Source organism: Lutra lutra, chromosome 4, assembly GCF_902655055.1.
Source record: "Lutra lutra chromosome 4, mLutLut1.2, whole genome shotgun sequence".
Classification (NCBI taxonomy): Eukaryota; Metazoa; Chordata; class Mammalia; order Carnivora; family Mustelidae; genus Lutra; species Lutra lutra.
In genome coordinates, this window is record NC_062281.1 from 35,685,166 (window position 1) to 35,701,725 (window position 16,560).

Here is a 16,560-nt window from a genome sequence, read left to right on the forward strand (position 1 = left end):
GGTTTAAAATGGGGATATTAGTATCTAAAGTCTCTTTATTCTGTTTGTTGTCACTGGATGTAATAGCTGATGGGGTAAGCTGCTTTTCATTCATTTGAGCTACCATGTTTCCTTTGGCATCTCATCTGAGCTAATAATTAGCACTGGATTTGGAGTGAAAAAGCCAAGCAGGTCACTGTAATTGTAAATAGTTGAAGCTGTCTAGGTGGGTAAGGTAGTAGGTAGTAGAGCTGTGACAAAGTAAGTGGTAGCTTTTTAAACGACGCAGCTCATGAACTGATTATTATCAGAGGAGAAGACAGAGCCATTGCTGCTAAATGCAAACTTCTATGCCTCACCTCCACCCCCCCCTTTTTTTTTTATAATAAGCTCTATGCCCAGTGTGGGGCTTGAACTGACAACCCTGAAATCGAGGGTCACATGCTCTACTGACTGAACCAGCCACATGCCCCTCACTCCACCCCTTCTTTTGGTCCCCCAAAAGCTGTAATTCTGGATCTTAAAGTGAATATCCTGACTTAAATGTTGGAACTGATTAATATTTTCACGGAAATAAGTATATACACTGGGCCACGCACCAATCATATATATAATGTGTGTGCATGTCTGTGTGTATATGTTCTTTTAAAGAAACCTTTTATTTTAAAACAGTTTCAGATTGACAGAAAAATTACAAAGATAGTACTGAGAGTTTTCATATATTCTGCACCCAGTTTCTACTGTTATTAATATCTAACATTGGCATGGTAAATTTTTTATAGTTAATGTATATTGATACATTATTATAATCCGAAGGCTAATAGTTATTGCTATTTCCTTAGTTTTCTCCTGTTGTCTTTCTCCTGTCCCAGGATCCCATCCAGGATATCACATTACATTTAGTCATCTCTTCAGGCTCCACCTGATTGTGATAGTTTGTCAGATTTGGCCTTATTCTTGATGATAATGATGATGGTGGTGGTGGGGTTCTGTGTGTGTGTGTGTGTGTGTGTGTGTGTTTTAAACCAACCCATCTAGGTTTATGGACAAGACTTGGTCCATGGGCTTTTAAGTTTGCAAGCTGGGGACTAATTCCTATGGTGTGATTTCCTCAGTTGATTTCGAATCATTCTGTTACTTTGAGTACAGTGTAATAGGATCAGAATTGTAGTATAATTCGATGAGCAAAGTACAGGTAATAGAAACTGGTTTTCCCAGTACTTTTGAGTTTAATATTAAAAATTACATAGTTCACTAAAATTATAGATGAAATTATAGATGAATTATATACTGTATTTTTTGACCACTACTAAATCTCTGCTAATGTATGCTTGGTTCACTATCTTATTCTCTCTAGATAGTGAGTTGATTGGGGAAGGAATGTTGAGGAGCTGTGAAGTAGGGAGACTGGTAGGTTGTTTGGATTGTGATAGAAGAAACACTCTGCACAGTGGGTATAAGCGGGAAAATGTGGTATACTTCTTGGTAACAGTCAAGTTAATGGGCAAATCAGAGGTATTTTGACATAAGTCTTTCAGCTAACCTCTGTTGAGGATTTGCATAGCAGAGAGTGCGGACTGGCAGCCATTGGTGTTTTGATGGAAGAATCCAGCAGCAAATTTGGGTATTTTAGGTTGGCTGATACGCTCCTCTCTTCCCTGTTATCTTAATGTCACTTGCTTATGAGCCCCTCATGGAGATTTGAGTTTATGATACCTGTAAGCTGTTATTATATCTGATCAGGTTTCTAGCATTATTTGCTTGGGGGAGAAATGGTATGCATTCCTTGGTGGAAATAAGCTACAAACTAGGACATTTTGGAGTGAAATTAATAGTTAGGCTCAGATAGTAGGCTTAAACCGGCAATATCTCAAGCAAACCAGGGCATATTGTCACCCTAAATATATATTGTTAAGACTTTTAGAATATGGTTCTCTGTGTTTTCAAGTTAAAATAATATATTTCATATAATATATATATATAAAATAATATATTTAGCTTTGAATGTTAAAAAATTTCAAAAGTTGATCTGAGAGACTTTGATACCTTAATAGGAAACCATGAAGTAGAACTGCTGCTTTCATATTTATTTGAATAACCTGTTTATGTTTCATTGTTCCTTTATTATTTCTATTGCATAATTGTTACAATTCATATAACTTGAAAATATGTACTTTCTAGAAGATTGCTTTCTTTTGATAACACATGGCTTAATTTTTTAAATCACATAACAAAATTTACGTCTTAGCCATTTTAAAGTGTATACAGTTCAGTAATACTAAGTATATTCATGTTGTTGTGGAACAGATCTCCAGAATTTTTCATTTCGCAAAACTGAAACTTTATACCCATGTTAGCCCATTGATCCCCTCTCCTTAGCCCCTGATCACTGCCATTCTACTTTCTGTGTCTATGAATTTGACTTAGATATCTAAGCAGATATCTCATATAACTGGAATCATACGGGTTTTGTCTATTTGTGACTGGCTGCTTTCACTAGCATAATAGGTTCGTGCATGTTGTAGGCTGTGACAGGATTTTTTTCTTAAGGCTGAATAATATTCCAGTGTATGTACCTGCCACATTTTCTTTATCCATTCATCCTTTGATGGACATTTGATTGCTTCTACCTCTTAGCTACTGTGAATAATGTTGCTGTGAATGTGGGTATGCAGATATCTTTTGAGACTGTTTTACCTTCTTTTGCATATATATCCAGAAGTGGGCTTGCCTGGGTCATATGATAGTTATATTTTTAATTTTTGATGAACCTCCATACTGTTTTTCATATCATTGCACCATTTTACAATCCCACCAACACTGCGTGAGTGTTCCAATTTCTATACATCCTTGCTGCTGACACTTAGAATTTTTTTTTTTTTTTTTTTTTTTTTTTTTTTTTTTGTTATTGTTGTTTTTTGTTTCAGTAATACCCATTCTAATGAGTGTAAGAGGATATCTTAGTTCTGATGATTAGTGATATGGAACATCTTTTCATATGCTTGTTGGCCATTTGTGGTCAGCTTTGAAGAAATATGTATTCACATCCTTCACCCAGTTTTTATTTTTTATTTTTTATTTTTTATTTTTATTTTTTTTTTTAAAGATTTTATTTATTTATTTGACAGACAGAGATCACAAGTAGGCAGAGAGACAGGCAGAGAGAGAGGAAGGGAAGCAGGCTCCCTGCTGAGCAGAGAGCCCGATGCGGGACTCGATCCCAGGACCCTGAGATCATGACCTGAGCCGAAGGCAGCGGCCTAACCCACTGAGCCACCCAGGCGCCCCTCTTCACCCAGTTTTTAATGAGTTATTTTTTGTGTTGAATGTAGGAGCTCTTTATATATTCTGGATATTAGCCCATTATCAGATACATGATTTGCAGATATTTTCTCCCATTTTGTAGGTTGCCTTTTCACTCTTGATGATGTCCTTTGAGGCACAAAGTTTATAGGTTTGATATAGTTCATTTTATCTGTTTTTGCTTTTAGTGCTTGTCCTTTTGGTGTCATATCTTAAGATCCCTGCCAGATCTAACATGAAGCTTTTCCCCTATGTTTTCTTCTAGGAATTTTGTTGCGTGTGATATATGATATGTGTGATATAACATAAGGGGCCAGTTTTATTCTTTTGCATAGAGATAACTAATTTTCCCAGCATCACTTGTTGAAGACACTGCCCTTTCCCCATTGAGTGGTTTTGGCACCCTTGTCAAAGATCATTTGACGGTGCATGCAAGATTTTATTTCTGGGCTCTCTATTCTGTTCCCTTTGTTTATTTGTCTTTATGCCAGTAGTTCTGTAATAATGTTTCAAAATCACAAAGTATGAGTTCTCTAGAATTTTGTTTCTCTTCTTTTTCAAAATTGTTGGCTCCTGAAGTCTCTCCAGACTTCACATGAAATTTAGAATGAATTTATATTTTTGTAAAAAATATTTTGTAAAAATATTTATTTTATTTTATTTTTTTGTAAAAAAATACCATTGGGATTTTGATAGTGATTGGAATGAGTCTGTTGCTTTAAGTAATAAGGACATCTTAACAATATTAAGTCTTCCAGTTCATGAACATGAGGTTTGTGTCTTTTTATTTGTGCCTTCTTTAAATTTTCTTAGCCGTGTTTGAAAGCTTTCAGTATACAAGTTTCACCTCCCTGGTTAGGTTTATCCTTAAGGTTTTTGTTTTTGTTTTTTTTTTTCTTTTCTTTCTGATGCTATTATAAATGGAATTGTTTTCTTAATTTCCTTTTTGTTAATGGAATATACTTCTAATGCTCCTTTGTTTATCTTTTGGTCTGTGAATGGTCATTACCATTACAATTATGAAATCTGGTACACAGCTGAGATGAAATAATGGTGCACACTGTAGCCCTGAGAATGCAAAATACTGTTTTTCTCTAGAATTATCTTGGGTGGTTCTCAGGCTGTAGTTACAGATACACAGAAGCAATAGAGTACATCAGCGAGGGTAGAAAGCCATCAATAAGGGTAACACATGCCAGGTTTTCTGGAGATTTTTTTTCCATTTTACTGTGGAAACTTTTAAAAGTTTTGTTTTGTTTTTTTTGTTGTTTCTTTGTTTTTGTTTAGACAGAGATTGGGCTTTCCAGTTAAGTGATAAGAGATCGAATATTTGTATATTAATTTGAGAATTGTTATGGTGTGTATAGTCAAACATTTTTAAGGGAGAAAGAGACTTGGAAAATCAAATTTAAACTAATTCTTTTTGCAGTGGGAGGTTGAAGGTCTCAGTCTTAGGTGAGTACAGTGAAGAGTAGTTAAGAATAAAGTAGCTTTCTCTAGATCGAATGATCTCAAGTATTAGATTGATTTTAAAGAGGCATCAACTATACTCTTTTTTTTTTTTTTTTTGGTAAAAGAGACTGGCACTCATCATTTCTAAGGCTAATGTGGTTTCGGGGAATGTTTTCTTTAAGATCCGATTGAATGCAGAAAAGCAATTGTTTATGGTTATCTAGCTTAGTTGATCTGAAGATCCTTAATGCTTATGTTGGGGGCAGAAACTGAAGATGGAAAAGGATGCCCTTTCTAAGTTTTCTCATACTTAAGAAAAAATTACTAATTATTTTAAATAGTAGGTTCTTTTTGGTCAAGGTAGTTAATAGTGCTAAATATTAATGGATAGATACCTTTGCAAATGAATGTTTCATTCCATGCAAAGCAGTTTGAGTCCTAAACTCTGAATTATACTTTTTGTGTAACACATTGTTGATAGTTAATGTCTGATGAGTGTTTCATGAAGAGGCAAGGTGTGTCCTATAACTCATTCTAGGAGTGACTAGGAATACTTGGTATGTGGAGCTTCAAAACATGATTTCAAAAGATGCAAAAGTGTGATATATACCTTTCTAAAGAGTGGATTTACGTGTAATTATTTAAAAAATTGAATCAGTTTTATTATAAGGCTCAGTTATATTACCTTGTTCTATTAAAATACTGTAAAATGTATTCAGACAAATAGCTTTGTCTTCACTTACAGAAATGAAAGTGAGACACAAGGTGAACTTTTCTGAGTGATTGTTTAAAATGCTAATTCTCTAAATTTTTTATTATTTAGAAGTCGATGGAGTTCTGGAGTAGGTGGAAGTGGAGGAGGATCCTCTGGTAGGTCATCAGCTGGAGCTCGAGATTCCCGCCGTCAGACCCGGGTCATTCGGACTGGACGGGATCGAGGATCTGGGCTTCTGGGCAGTCAGCCCCAGCCGGTTATTCCTGCGTCTGTCATTCCAGAGGAGCTGATTTCACAGGTAGAGATCCTGTAGAACACTTCACATAAGGCAACAGAATAGGATGAGATTTAACTGAATATCTTGGGCTATCGTCCTGGCTCATAGCCATGGATTGTGAAATACTGCTTTACTGTCATTGTGCCTAGAAAGCCGATTTTGATAAAAGTGTAAGCAAAAGAGAATTAGCATAGCAGTCTTCTTTATTTTTTATTTCAGGCCCAAGTTGTCTTACAAGGCAAATCCAGAAGTGTCATTATTCGGGAACTTCAACGAACAAATCTTGATGTAAACCTTGCTGTAAATAATTTACTTAGCCGGGATGATGAAGATGGAGATGATGGGGATGATACAGCCAGTGAATCTTATTTGCCTGGAGGTTGGTGGATCACCATCATGGTTTTCTCCTCTCTGAAGGAAGAGACTTTTTTGACTAGGGAATGGAATTTTAAAGTACAGTGGATTTTCTGATGGTTTTTCCCAAAGTGGTAGATATTTCTCATTGGAGTGTTTAATTTGATCATAAAATACTTTTAAGGGAAAATGAGAAATGTTTTTGCTCAGTAAACTTGTGTTTGGTTCCAGTAGAGACATGGATGTATGTGCCTGTCTTTATCACTGGCTGACAGATGACTCTGGGATGTTGTTTTTTGATGCCCTTATTACTGAATATGTAAAAACTCTATTTAGATTTTAACTGCATTCATTATCTTTGTGCTGTTACAAATATATTAGTTTTTTTTTCCTTATGATTACTAGTAGTTAGCCCAAGTGGCGATCATGCATTTCATGCTCTTTAAAATCTTTGTCTATAACCTTAACTTTATTTCCTAGGTAGTTATTACCTTTTTTCCTCAGAGTATATCAGTAGTTAGCATCTCATTTTTATCTTATTTAATTTTCAGAGACCTTTCAATGGTCTATAGATATTTTCCGTATCTGCTTTATTTATATTTGTTTCTGTTTATAGAGGATCTTATGTCTCTTCTTGATGCTGACATTCATTCTGCCCACCCAAGTGTCATTATTGATGCCGATGCCATGTTTTCTGAGGACATTAGCTATTTTGGTTACCCTTCTTTTCGTCGTTCATCACTTTCCAGGCTAGGCTCATCTCGAGGTAATTTTGCATTATTTCTTTGTGATCATTGGCTGGCTGTACAGAGAGATAGTGGTAGAATTCACTGTGTTTGAACCTCTAATATTACAGTAATTATGTAATAATAAATTACTACTTATTAGTGTTTTGAGTGCTTTGGTATTAAACTAGTTATTTTTGATTTTGAAGAGCCACAGATAGTACTTTACTTTAGAGATGATCTTACCAACATTGTGGAAAACTTACCAAGGGTTATGACTTACCTACCTATATTTTTAATTAGGCATATGGATTCTGAACTAAAAGCAGAATTCTACTTTACAGTGACATGCAGCATTCAGAAAACAAGTCTCTTTAGTTTATTTGATTAAAATACAGTGATTATTCTGTTCATTTTAAATCTTGGTTAGCTGGAAGAGTGAAATATGAAAAAATTTAATAGAATGGGATTGGTCAGTAATAAATATGTGAAAATGATTATCTTATTAAAATGTTATTTTCAAAAGTTTGAAATCCTTCAAAGGTATAGTAAATAGTAGAGGTTAGAAGATTTTGAAATCATACAAATCTAAGACTTTCTTTTTGTCTGTTGGTATAGATTTAGCTTGTATTTTAACCTTATTAAATCAGTATTTTTACTTGCCAGAATGTAAAACTGCTTGATTGAAGTAACATAGAAGAAGCGGTTATATGTTACTTACTGATTATTAGTAAACTAGAAAAGATGCCATGTTATATTAAGACCTTGCTGCAAATATCTAGTACTTAAAAGCAAAGTTTAAAAAATAACAAATCTTTGATGATCTTTTAATATATTGAACTTATTATGTAATAGCTTTAAATATTTTTAAATAAATCCACACTTGATTGCCTTAAATATATCAAGTATTGCATTTTCAAATATTCAATATTGAGCTCAAATAACTCCTAAATTTCTCCCTTTTGCTTTTCTGTAGGTCATTCTGTGTAGGCATTATTTTTTATCCGAACCATATGAAATTGCTGGTACTTGACCATATTTGACCTGTACGGATGGCAATTTCATATGGTTCAATTTAATAATACTGTTTCTAGTCCTTATCCAAGTCCTGGAAAGTATATTTTGATTACCTGTTTAAAATAAATAATGTATGAGCAAACAAAAAGAACAAAACCAAAAACAAATCGAAAACAAAGCTGGTTTCAGAGAGTTTGTAGGCTAATTGCAGGGGAAGCAATCTTTGTAAGGAAATCTTTCTGTAAAGATTATTAAAAGAAAAAAAGAAGCTTGTCTGGTTCTCAGAAATGTGTAAATGAGACTGATCATGAAGATCTGCCTCTAAAATTAAACAAGGCCTTGAATTATAAAAATTTTTATAGTTAACGTTAATGGATTTGTATTTTAGCCTTTTCACATTTTTTCCCTGTATGTGTAGGGTTTTGTTTTTGTTTTTGTTTTTTGATAACTGAAGACACTCTAACAAATACTCTTTTTTGGCTTACATATGTAACTAACGTGTTGAAATTCTAATTTATGCGTATTTTCTAATAAATAAAGTTATGGTAAGCATTTTTAATGGAAGCCAAAAATTTTGAACTCCATTTTAAAAATCCAGTTTAAAATAAAGTAATTCTGCTCTAAAAACATGTAGTTGGAATTCAAAAAAATCTGCCTCTACATATAGTGCTTAAAAATACTAGTTTATAATCTTCATACCTTCACTTGAAAGAGTTAATGTTTTGAATGTTGCATGTCAGGCTTACTAGATACACATTTACATTAAATTTTTGTGAGTAGATAAACTGCTGTTAGTTGCATCCTGAAGGGTCTTTACTAGAGAGTGGCTTACTTTTATCCCACTGGTGTGACCCAATTGCATACCAGTTCTCCTTCTTCCCTTAGAGAGAGACTCTGAGCTGTTGCGTGAACGTGAATCCGTTTTACGTTTACGTGAGCGAAGGTGGCTTGATGGAGCCTCATTTGATAATGAAAGGGGTTCCACCAGTAAAGAAGGAGAGCCCAACATGGATAAGAAGAATACACCGGTTCAAAGTCCAGTATCTCTAGGAGAAGATTTGCAGTGGTGGCCTGATAAGGTATTTGGAAAAATTCCCACCCTTTCCATTTAAATGGATTCCTGGCAAGCCCCACCCCCTCAAAAAGGTTTCTATTTTACTTCAGATTTTTGTATTACCATTATTTAAACACACAGACGTAAAAACGGGTATTTTTGTTTTGTTTTAAGATAGACCTAGAACATCTTTATTTGGCACTGTATGAGTCATCTTAGTGAGATCTGCTCAGTGATGCTATTATTTAGGTTTTTTGTTTTATTTTTTGTTTTTCCTGCTTGACGAAGTAAATCAGAGAAATAGGGCTCGGAGTTCCAGATAACACATCAGCATTCTGTTTCAGGACTTGTTTTCTGGTGATAATTTTGCCAATAATTGATGGCCCTTTGTAGAAATTTGTTTTGTAAAGTCAGTGAACCCCAGTTACTCTGGGGCAAGTTCATGGTCATTGATACAAGGATGCATGTCAGGGCAAGATTAGGGATCTGTGTTTCTTTGATTAGTTAGCTGTCCTGTTTCATGGCAGTGAATTCCAACAGACCCTTTGCTCTAAATGCCGTGGGAGACAAAGCTGTCTGAACAGGAATGGACTAGGGGAGTTCTGGTCTGCATCCTGAGGGAGTTCTGGTCTGCATCCTGAGGAGAAGCATCCAGGATTTGTTAAGTTTATTTGAATCTTTAAAAATACATTACTGCCGCGTCTGAAGCAGAGTATCTACATCCTGTTAATGCCATGGAGGTTTCATGTCGTAGGTGCTTGGTAACGGCTCCTGTAGGAAGCCATGTTTTCTGTCTCTCTTTTGATGTGCCTTTTTCTTATTTCCAGAGCCAGTGGGTAGGAAATTTTCTTAAGTAGAAGTAAAGTAAAAGAACGTAAGAACTTTGAGGTTAATTTCTAGCAGATACAGAGATTCTGATAGGGATTTCTTTTCTTTCTTTGAAGTTGAATTTGAATTCGGAGTATTAAAGGAAAATATTGTTTAGCTTTCTGAATTTGTTTATCTTTTATAGTAATTGTGAATCTTGATGTAGTTCATTTATTTTCCTCTGTATTCAGCTCATGTGGAAAGCTTGAATGCAAGAAGGAACATGCATTTTAATCAGTCTCTTTGTAAGCAAAAGGTTATTCTGTTTTTTTTTGGCAGCTGACAGACTTTCCCTGAATTGGCATTCTCTTGTTTCCATAAAACTAGACATATCCTAAGTTCTGCTTTCATTCCATATGGTAGAAGGTGATTTAAACCTAGGCCTCTTCCCTGGCGTCCCCCCCCCCCCCGCCTCCCCCCTCCCCTTTTCCGTACATTGTTTTGTGTTTCCTATTTCTCTTGCCTGGATCATATTAAGTTGGCTCTCCTCCTGTGTTGGCAGGAAGTAATAGAGGACTCAAGAATTTTGTTTTAATAATGCCATCACATATATATTAGTCTGGGCTTCTTTATCATGTATTATTTTTGATGAATGAAAGTATTTTAAACAGTACAAGTTTAACAAGCTGCTTTCCTGGCCAGTGTATGCTCTCATAGATTTAGCCAGGCTTTGTTGGTCTTTACTGATGGGCGTGTTTTTAGTACAGCTTGTTTTCAGAGACAGTTAATAAGTACATCATGAAACACACTAGTGTGTTATTTCCTTCATGTTTAGTTATTGAATGAAGGAGGAATAGGAGTGTGTGAAACAAAGTATATCCTACCTATAGCGTTTTTTCTATAAAATACCTTATTTAAAATATTGTCACTGAAACAGAGGATCATGGGGGGAGAGAGGGAAAAATAAAACAAGATGAAACCAGAGATGGAGACAAACCATAAGAGACTCTTGATTGTAGGAAACAGGTGAGGGTTGCTGGAGGGGAGAGGGGCGGGGTGATGGAGTAACTGGGTGATGGACATTAAGGAGGGCACATGATGTTACGAGCACTGGGTATTTTATAAGATTGATGAATCACTGAACTCTACCTCTGAAACTAATAATGCATTATATGTTCAATAATTGAATTTAAATAAGAAAAAATGTCACTGGAAAAGATCCACTTTTTATTAGCTTATGATTGGAATTTAGACATCAAAAATAACAGTTTAGGGAAAGAAAATAGCTTAAGCCTAATCAAACTTTTAAGCATTGTCACAGTTATCAGCAAGTACCAATCAGTGATATGAGGGTGACTGCTACCCTCAGAGAATGCAGAGAGCTATTAAAGTGAAAAAGACATGGCCTGCAGCTAACTTTCAGACAACATGAGGAACTATCTTGAAGGGGCATAAGATCAATACTACATGCAGAAATAGGTAATATGTGGGACCGTATTGGTCCCCCCTAATTGGAGGTGGTGATCCCTTAGAAGTACAAGGGTTTTGGGGGACAGCTTGGTAGGTGATCCAGGGTCAGGTTGAGAGTGCAGGGAGATAAAGTGTTGTCAGCACACACTACTTAAAAGTAGTGTCTTTCTCTTTTTTCTTTTTTGAGGGGAGTGAGGGGGGTCAAAGAATGCCTCCCAGTGTAATTTCAGAAATGACCTAATTCAGTATTTTTAAATTGTAAGTTTGGGTAGTAAGCATAGTATTTTCACTCTGTGTTTTGTAAGGGTTCATGAGAAATTCCATTGGTAAATTATGTGGATTAATACTGACTTTCCTAACACCTCTGTAGAGAAACAGCACCTTCTTCCAAAATCCTCACCATTTTGTAGCCTGATAAATTAGTTCCTTTAATAGTGGAGTGAGTGCTCTCTTTTCATTTCTTTAAAACCTTTTGCAGTATAATCTTGAACTGAAAATATTTTAGGTAACCTTAGATTTAAATATTTCCACGAGTTATTCTTTGAGCTAAATGTCAAAACTAGTATATGTAAGAACATACTTGGGAATGCTTATGACTGCTGGTGGGACTGTAAATTGGTGCAGACACTATGGAAAACAGTAGGGAGGGTCCTCAAAAAATTAAAAATAGAACTACCATATTATCCAGCAGTTCCACTTCTGGATGTTTATACAAAGAAAATGAAAACACCCCAAAAGATGCACGTACCCTTATGTTCATTGCAGCATTATGTAGAGTAGCCAAGATATATGGAAATAACCTTAAATAGCCATCATTGGGTCGTGGGTAAAGAAGATGTAATACATACATATACTCACATATATACTTGAATATTATTATTCCTCCATAAAAAAGAAGGAAGTCTTGCCGTTTATGACAACATGGATGGTACCTCCAGGGCATTATGCTGGGTGAAATAATTCAGAGAAAGACATACTGTATGGTCACTCATATCTAGAATCATCAAATCAAAACAAAACACCAACCTCATAGATACAGAGAACAGATTGGTGGGTACTGGAAGCAGGGTATCGAAAAGTAAAATGATCCCAGGGTCCTGGGATCGAGCCCTGCATCGGGCTTTCTGCTCAACGGGGAGCCTGCTTCCCCCCTCTCTGCCTGCCCTCTGCCCACTTGTGATCTCTGTCTGTCAAATAAATAAATAAAATCTTAAAAAAAGATTGTTAAAAAGGCATAAAAGTTTTTTCCCTTACTCATTTTTCAGCATCTTAAAAAATATGATGTTGAAAGCTCCATGAAGACAGAGGTGAGGGTCATTCAGTCAGTGTTAATTTAATAACCTTGATTCAATGCATACTTTCTGTTAGGCCTTTTGCTTAGGTGTTAGGGTAAGAGTTTTGTAGAAAGCAGAACAATGATGTTAATGCTCTGGAGTAAGTACCATTGTAGAATTAGGTAGAAGAGGCTCTGGGGAACCACAGGAGGCCAGAGCAGTTGCTAAGAGTGTGTACTCTAGAGCCAGACTACTGGAGTGTTCCTATCCAGGCCCTGCCACTTACTAGCCATGTGGCCCTGGTCAAGCCCTTTAACCTCCCTGGGCCTTTGTTTCTCATCTGTAAGATGGGGATAGTAATGGTTTTTACGTTGTAAGATTGTTATAAGAGGTAAATGACTCAGTATATGTAAAGTGTAAAGAGGAAGGAGAAGCAGGGTCCTGTTCTACACACTGAACAGGTAGTTTCTGTAGGTCATAGAAAGGTAGGAGCCCAGTGGGTATTCCAAGTGGGACCATGTGGCAGTTGTATTTTGTGTGCCAGATTCTCTGCTGGTACAGAGTTGGGCACAAGCTAAAAGAGATACAGACCGTGTCCTTGGTCTAACTGGACTATAAAATGCAAGAGATGAAAACATTTCATTACGATAGTAATATAGCATAATAGGAAATTAATGGGTAGTCTAGTCCATATATACCTAAGGGAGAAATGGAGGGAAGGCCTTTAAGTCCAAGATCCTGGTCATAGTTGAAGTAGCTAAGTTTATACTAGTTTTTGAGTCATTTTACTCAAGAATGTCAACATTCTTAATTAGGCTTCCTGTCTCTTCATCCATCATTCTTCCCTCCCTTCCCAACACTCTGCTGTCCCCCATTTCTCTCCCTCTTGCTGTTTGCTTTTCATATTTTGTATTTCTGGAAGTAGCTGTGATAATTCAGTTACGTTGGTAAGAAGATGCAATCTTGCCACTAGGTGGTTATCTCACATGATTTCATGTCACTTTTCAGTTGTTTTGAAATGTACTTTTCTCAGACTAGAAATTTATTTATGTTGCTGAATGTCTACGTGCAAAATGTAAGTATATATATATTTATGCCAGCCTACTTCCAACAAGAATCTGAGGTGACTTATAAGGGAAAAAAGATGCAGCTCCAGTCACGAAAGACTTAACCAAGAGAATCCCCAGATAAGAGTGAAGAGACGTGGGAGGGAGAGGAAGGAGTAAAGTTACACAGAAATCCGTGCTGAGTAAATCTGTTGAAGCTGAACATAAAAATAAAAACTTTGCTTTGTGCCCCATAACAGACAGATGCTTTCAGTTGATCCTTTATTTTCAGCAAATTGTGAGAGAAGCCTGTGGTGAGAGTCGTGTGGTGGGCGACGAAGGAAACACCGGGTGGGGCAGGCCGGTGCTGTTAATTTGCAGCCCCGTTCCTTACCGTTGTGGACTCGTTTTCATATGGTCTGAGCGAAGGAAGGAAATTAGATTCACACCGGTCTTTTGAGCTGTAGAGTTGCATGTGAGTCTCTGTTTCCGTGAGTGGTGGTATGAGCAAATAGCCCCAGGACACTTGGCTCCTTGCTTCAGCTGCTGGAGCAGGCGGTGGATCAAACTTGTTGATCATACTGCTTTACCTGCCTGGTGCCAGAAGGGCAGGTTGAGAGGCGGGAGGTCTTTGTTGTTGTTGTTGTTTTATTGACACTTGGAAGCTTCCAGGTAGTAGTACCTATTAAGAATTAGCTAATGTGTCACAGATGCAATTTAATAATGAAATAAGAGCAGAAGCAGAAACGGTCATAAAGAGGGAAAGAAGGCAGGCATAAGGAGACTAGGGAAGGAAAAATGAAGTGTGAGGAAACACAGTTGACCAGATTCCACGGAGTGACCTTTAGTTGTAATTCCATCCACTTCAAGCTAATACATGGTACGTTCCTGTTGGTGCTGGTACTTACTGGGAAAGCTAGTGTTGGCTGGTAGTAGGCAAGTTAAACGAAAAAGAAGAAGGTAAAATCCACGTTTTCTGGGAGAGGTTTAGGAATAGAAAGACCAACTTTTTCAAAATTGATGTCACAAAATGTAGATGGGGTCTGCGGTATTCATGCTGCTGGACTATGTGCTTTGCAAGTTTTGGCCTGTAGGTGGTAATTCCTATCTTATTTTTGACAGTTTCTAGTTTGATTGATTACCTCAGTTCAATTACTTAGTGTCCTTCAGACAATTGGAAATTTTTTGAGTACTTCAACCACTAGTGACTTGATTTTTGTTTAAAAAAAAAAAAAAGAGGGCTGCAAACTACTAATCTTTAAGGAAACATGCATATCTACTTTTTCCTGTTGGGTAGAAGCAGGCCCCAACTTGCTCAGAGGCAGCCATTATTACTTCATTAAAATAATAAAAACAATGTTTTCTATGGCATTATGAAATGAGTGAGCTAAAATACTGTTCTTTTGTGTTGTGCTTGATTTTTTTTTTTTTTTTTTTGTATTTCCTTACATAACGAATCTAAATAAGGGCAGAAGCAATAGGTGATTATTCCATCATCCTCCTATGATTGGACACACAAATTTTCCACATTGTCCATAATGGATTTTCAGGGCCTTTGGAGTTCAGTTAGCTCATTCAGGACTTAACCTGGGGAACCCTGGCCTATCTTGGGAGGATATAGGTAAGTTACTTTTGAGGGCCCTTGTGCACCATACTCTTGCCGTAGGGATGATTTGCTTTAGGATTATACTGCTCTGGCAAGGCCTTTTAACTTGGAGAAGTTGGGAGTTAAAATTCATTTGTTCGTTCAGTTATCCGGGTGTTCCTGCTGTGTGCCATGTGCCAAGCTGACCTGTGGGAGTGTAGGGGTGACTATGGTGCAGACCTTCCCACAGGGGATTCAGTGGGGAAGACAGACATTCGCATGCAGCATCACGTGTTCACAGTATGTGATCAGTGGTAGACTGATGGCGTGCGGACAGTGCTCGGGGTTCACAGCGGGGAATGACTAATACCACCTGAGGGATTTGGCAGAGACTTCACAGAGGAGATGATATCCGAGCAGCATTTTTAAGGTTAAGTAGGCACTGACCAAGATGCAGAGGCATTCCAGACATATCAGGCATGGGGCCCGAGTCATGAAAGGGCATGGTGTATTTGTGGAACAATGAGAAATTCAGACTTACTGCATGTAGTAGGGAGTAGGAGAAGGACAAGATGGAGCAAGACTGCGAGTACCCCAGGCAACCCGCCACAGGGTTAAGATGTTCTGGAGTCACTAGGAAGCAGACAGAGTCCTTAGAGAAGTGACATGATGAAAATTGTGGGTTTCTGTTTATTTATTTATTTTTTACGAGGTGAGCATTGTTGGCACCGTGGGAGAAGGATAGGAAGAGGACACAAATCGGGAGTCTCTTCAGAGACTGGTAGAACTGTGGCAAGGAATTGTGAGCATTTCAAGCAAAGTAGTGGCAGCAGGGACCAAGGAAGGGGAGAATCTGAGGAATCCGAGGCAAAGGCAGCTCTGGTTCACTCGTCACTGTGTTGTTGAGAGAGAAGAGGAGGAGGTGACAGAGTGCCCAAGTTGTCATGTCTCTCTTCTGTTACAGGGTGGGTGATGGATGTCATTCATGGAGAGGGCCTGCCAAGGGCATGCAGCTTTGAAGGATATGATACATTCATTTTATAGACGTTCGGGTGCTTTCAAGCATCCAGGTAGATAACTCCTGCGGGATTAGTGTGGCGGTGAGAGATTTGGCGCCCCAGTGGCTGCTGTCCATTAGGCTGAGAGCGGAGCATAATTTGTATAAAGGGACAAGAACAGAATCTGGGGCAGGGAGTGCATGATGGTAGGAAGGAGATGGAGATAGTAGCCATGAAAATAGGAAGAAGACCACTAAGGAGTAGTGACCTGTGAATAAGGGACAGGAGAGGTTCCAGAACAGATGAACAGGGTCAAATGGTTGGAAGAGCTTAAAGAGAAGATGGGTTAATTAAACTCGTGAGGCTGATATGGTACGGTTCTAGCTCTGAGTGAAAGCTGATAAAGTGAAGCATATGCCAAGCAATTCACTTTACCATGAGTAGGACTGAAAGAAAGATTAGTTGGGATGGTTGTTGGGGTTATGGGAGAGACTTACAGCTCAT

At 37.4% G+C, this 16,560-nt stretch overlaps 1 protein-coding gene across 6 annotated transcripts in view; it reads left to right on the plus strand.

Moving 5' to 3' along the window:
* Nucleotides 1-16,560, plus strand: part of UBR5 (ubiquitin protein ligase E3 component n-recognin 5) — a 138,461-nt gene that overhangs the window by 52,577 nt on the left and 69,324 nt on the right. For 4 of the 6 annotated variants that reach the window (XM_047728548.1, XM_047728550.1, XM_047728549.1 and 1 more), the window contains exons 6-9: nucleotides 5,558-5,747; nucleotides 5,946-6,105; nucleotides 6,697-6,846; nucleotides 8,690-8,901. In XM_047728548.1, coding sequence (XP_047584504.1) covers nucleotides 5,558-5,747; nucleotides 5,946-6,105; nucleotides 6,697-6,846; nucleotides 8,690-8,901 — 712 coding nt within the window. The remainder of the gene's footprint in view (nucleotides 1-5,557; nucleotides 5,748-5,945; nucleotides 6,106-6,696; nucleotides 6,847-8,689; nucleotides 8,902-16,560) is intronic. The other 2 variants (XM_047728552.1, XM_047728553.1) reach the window with 1 other exon arrangement.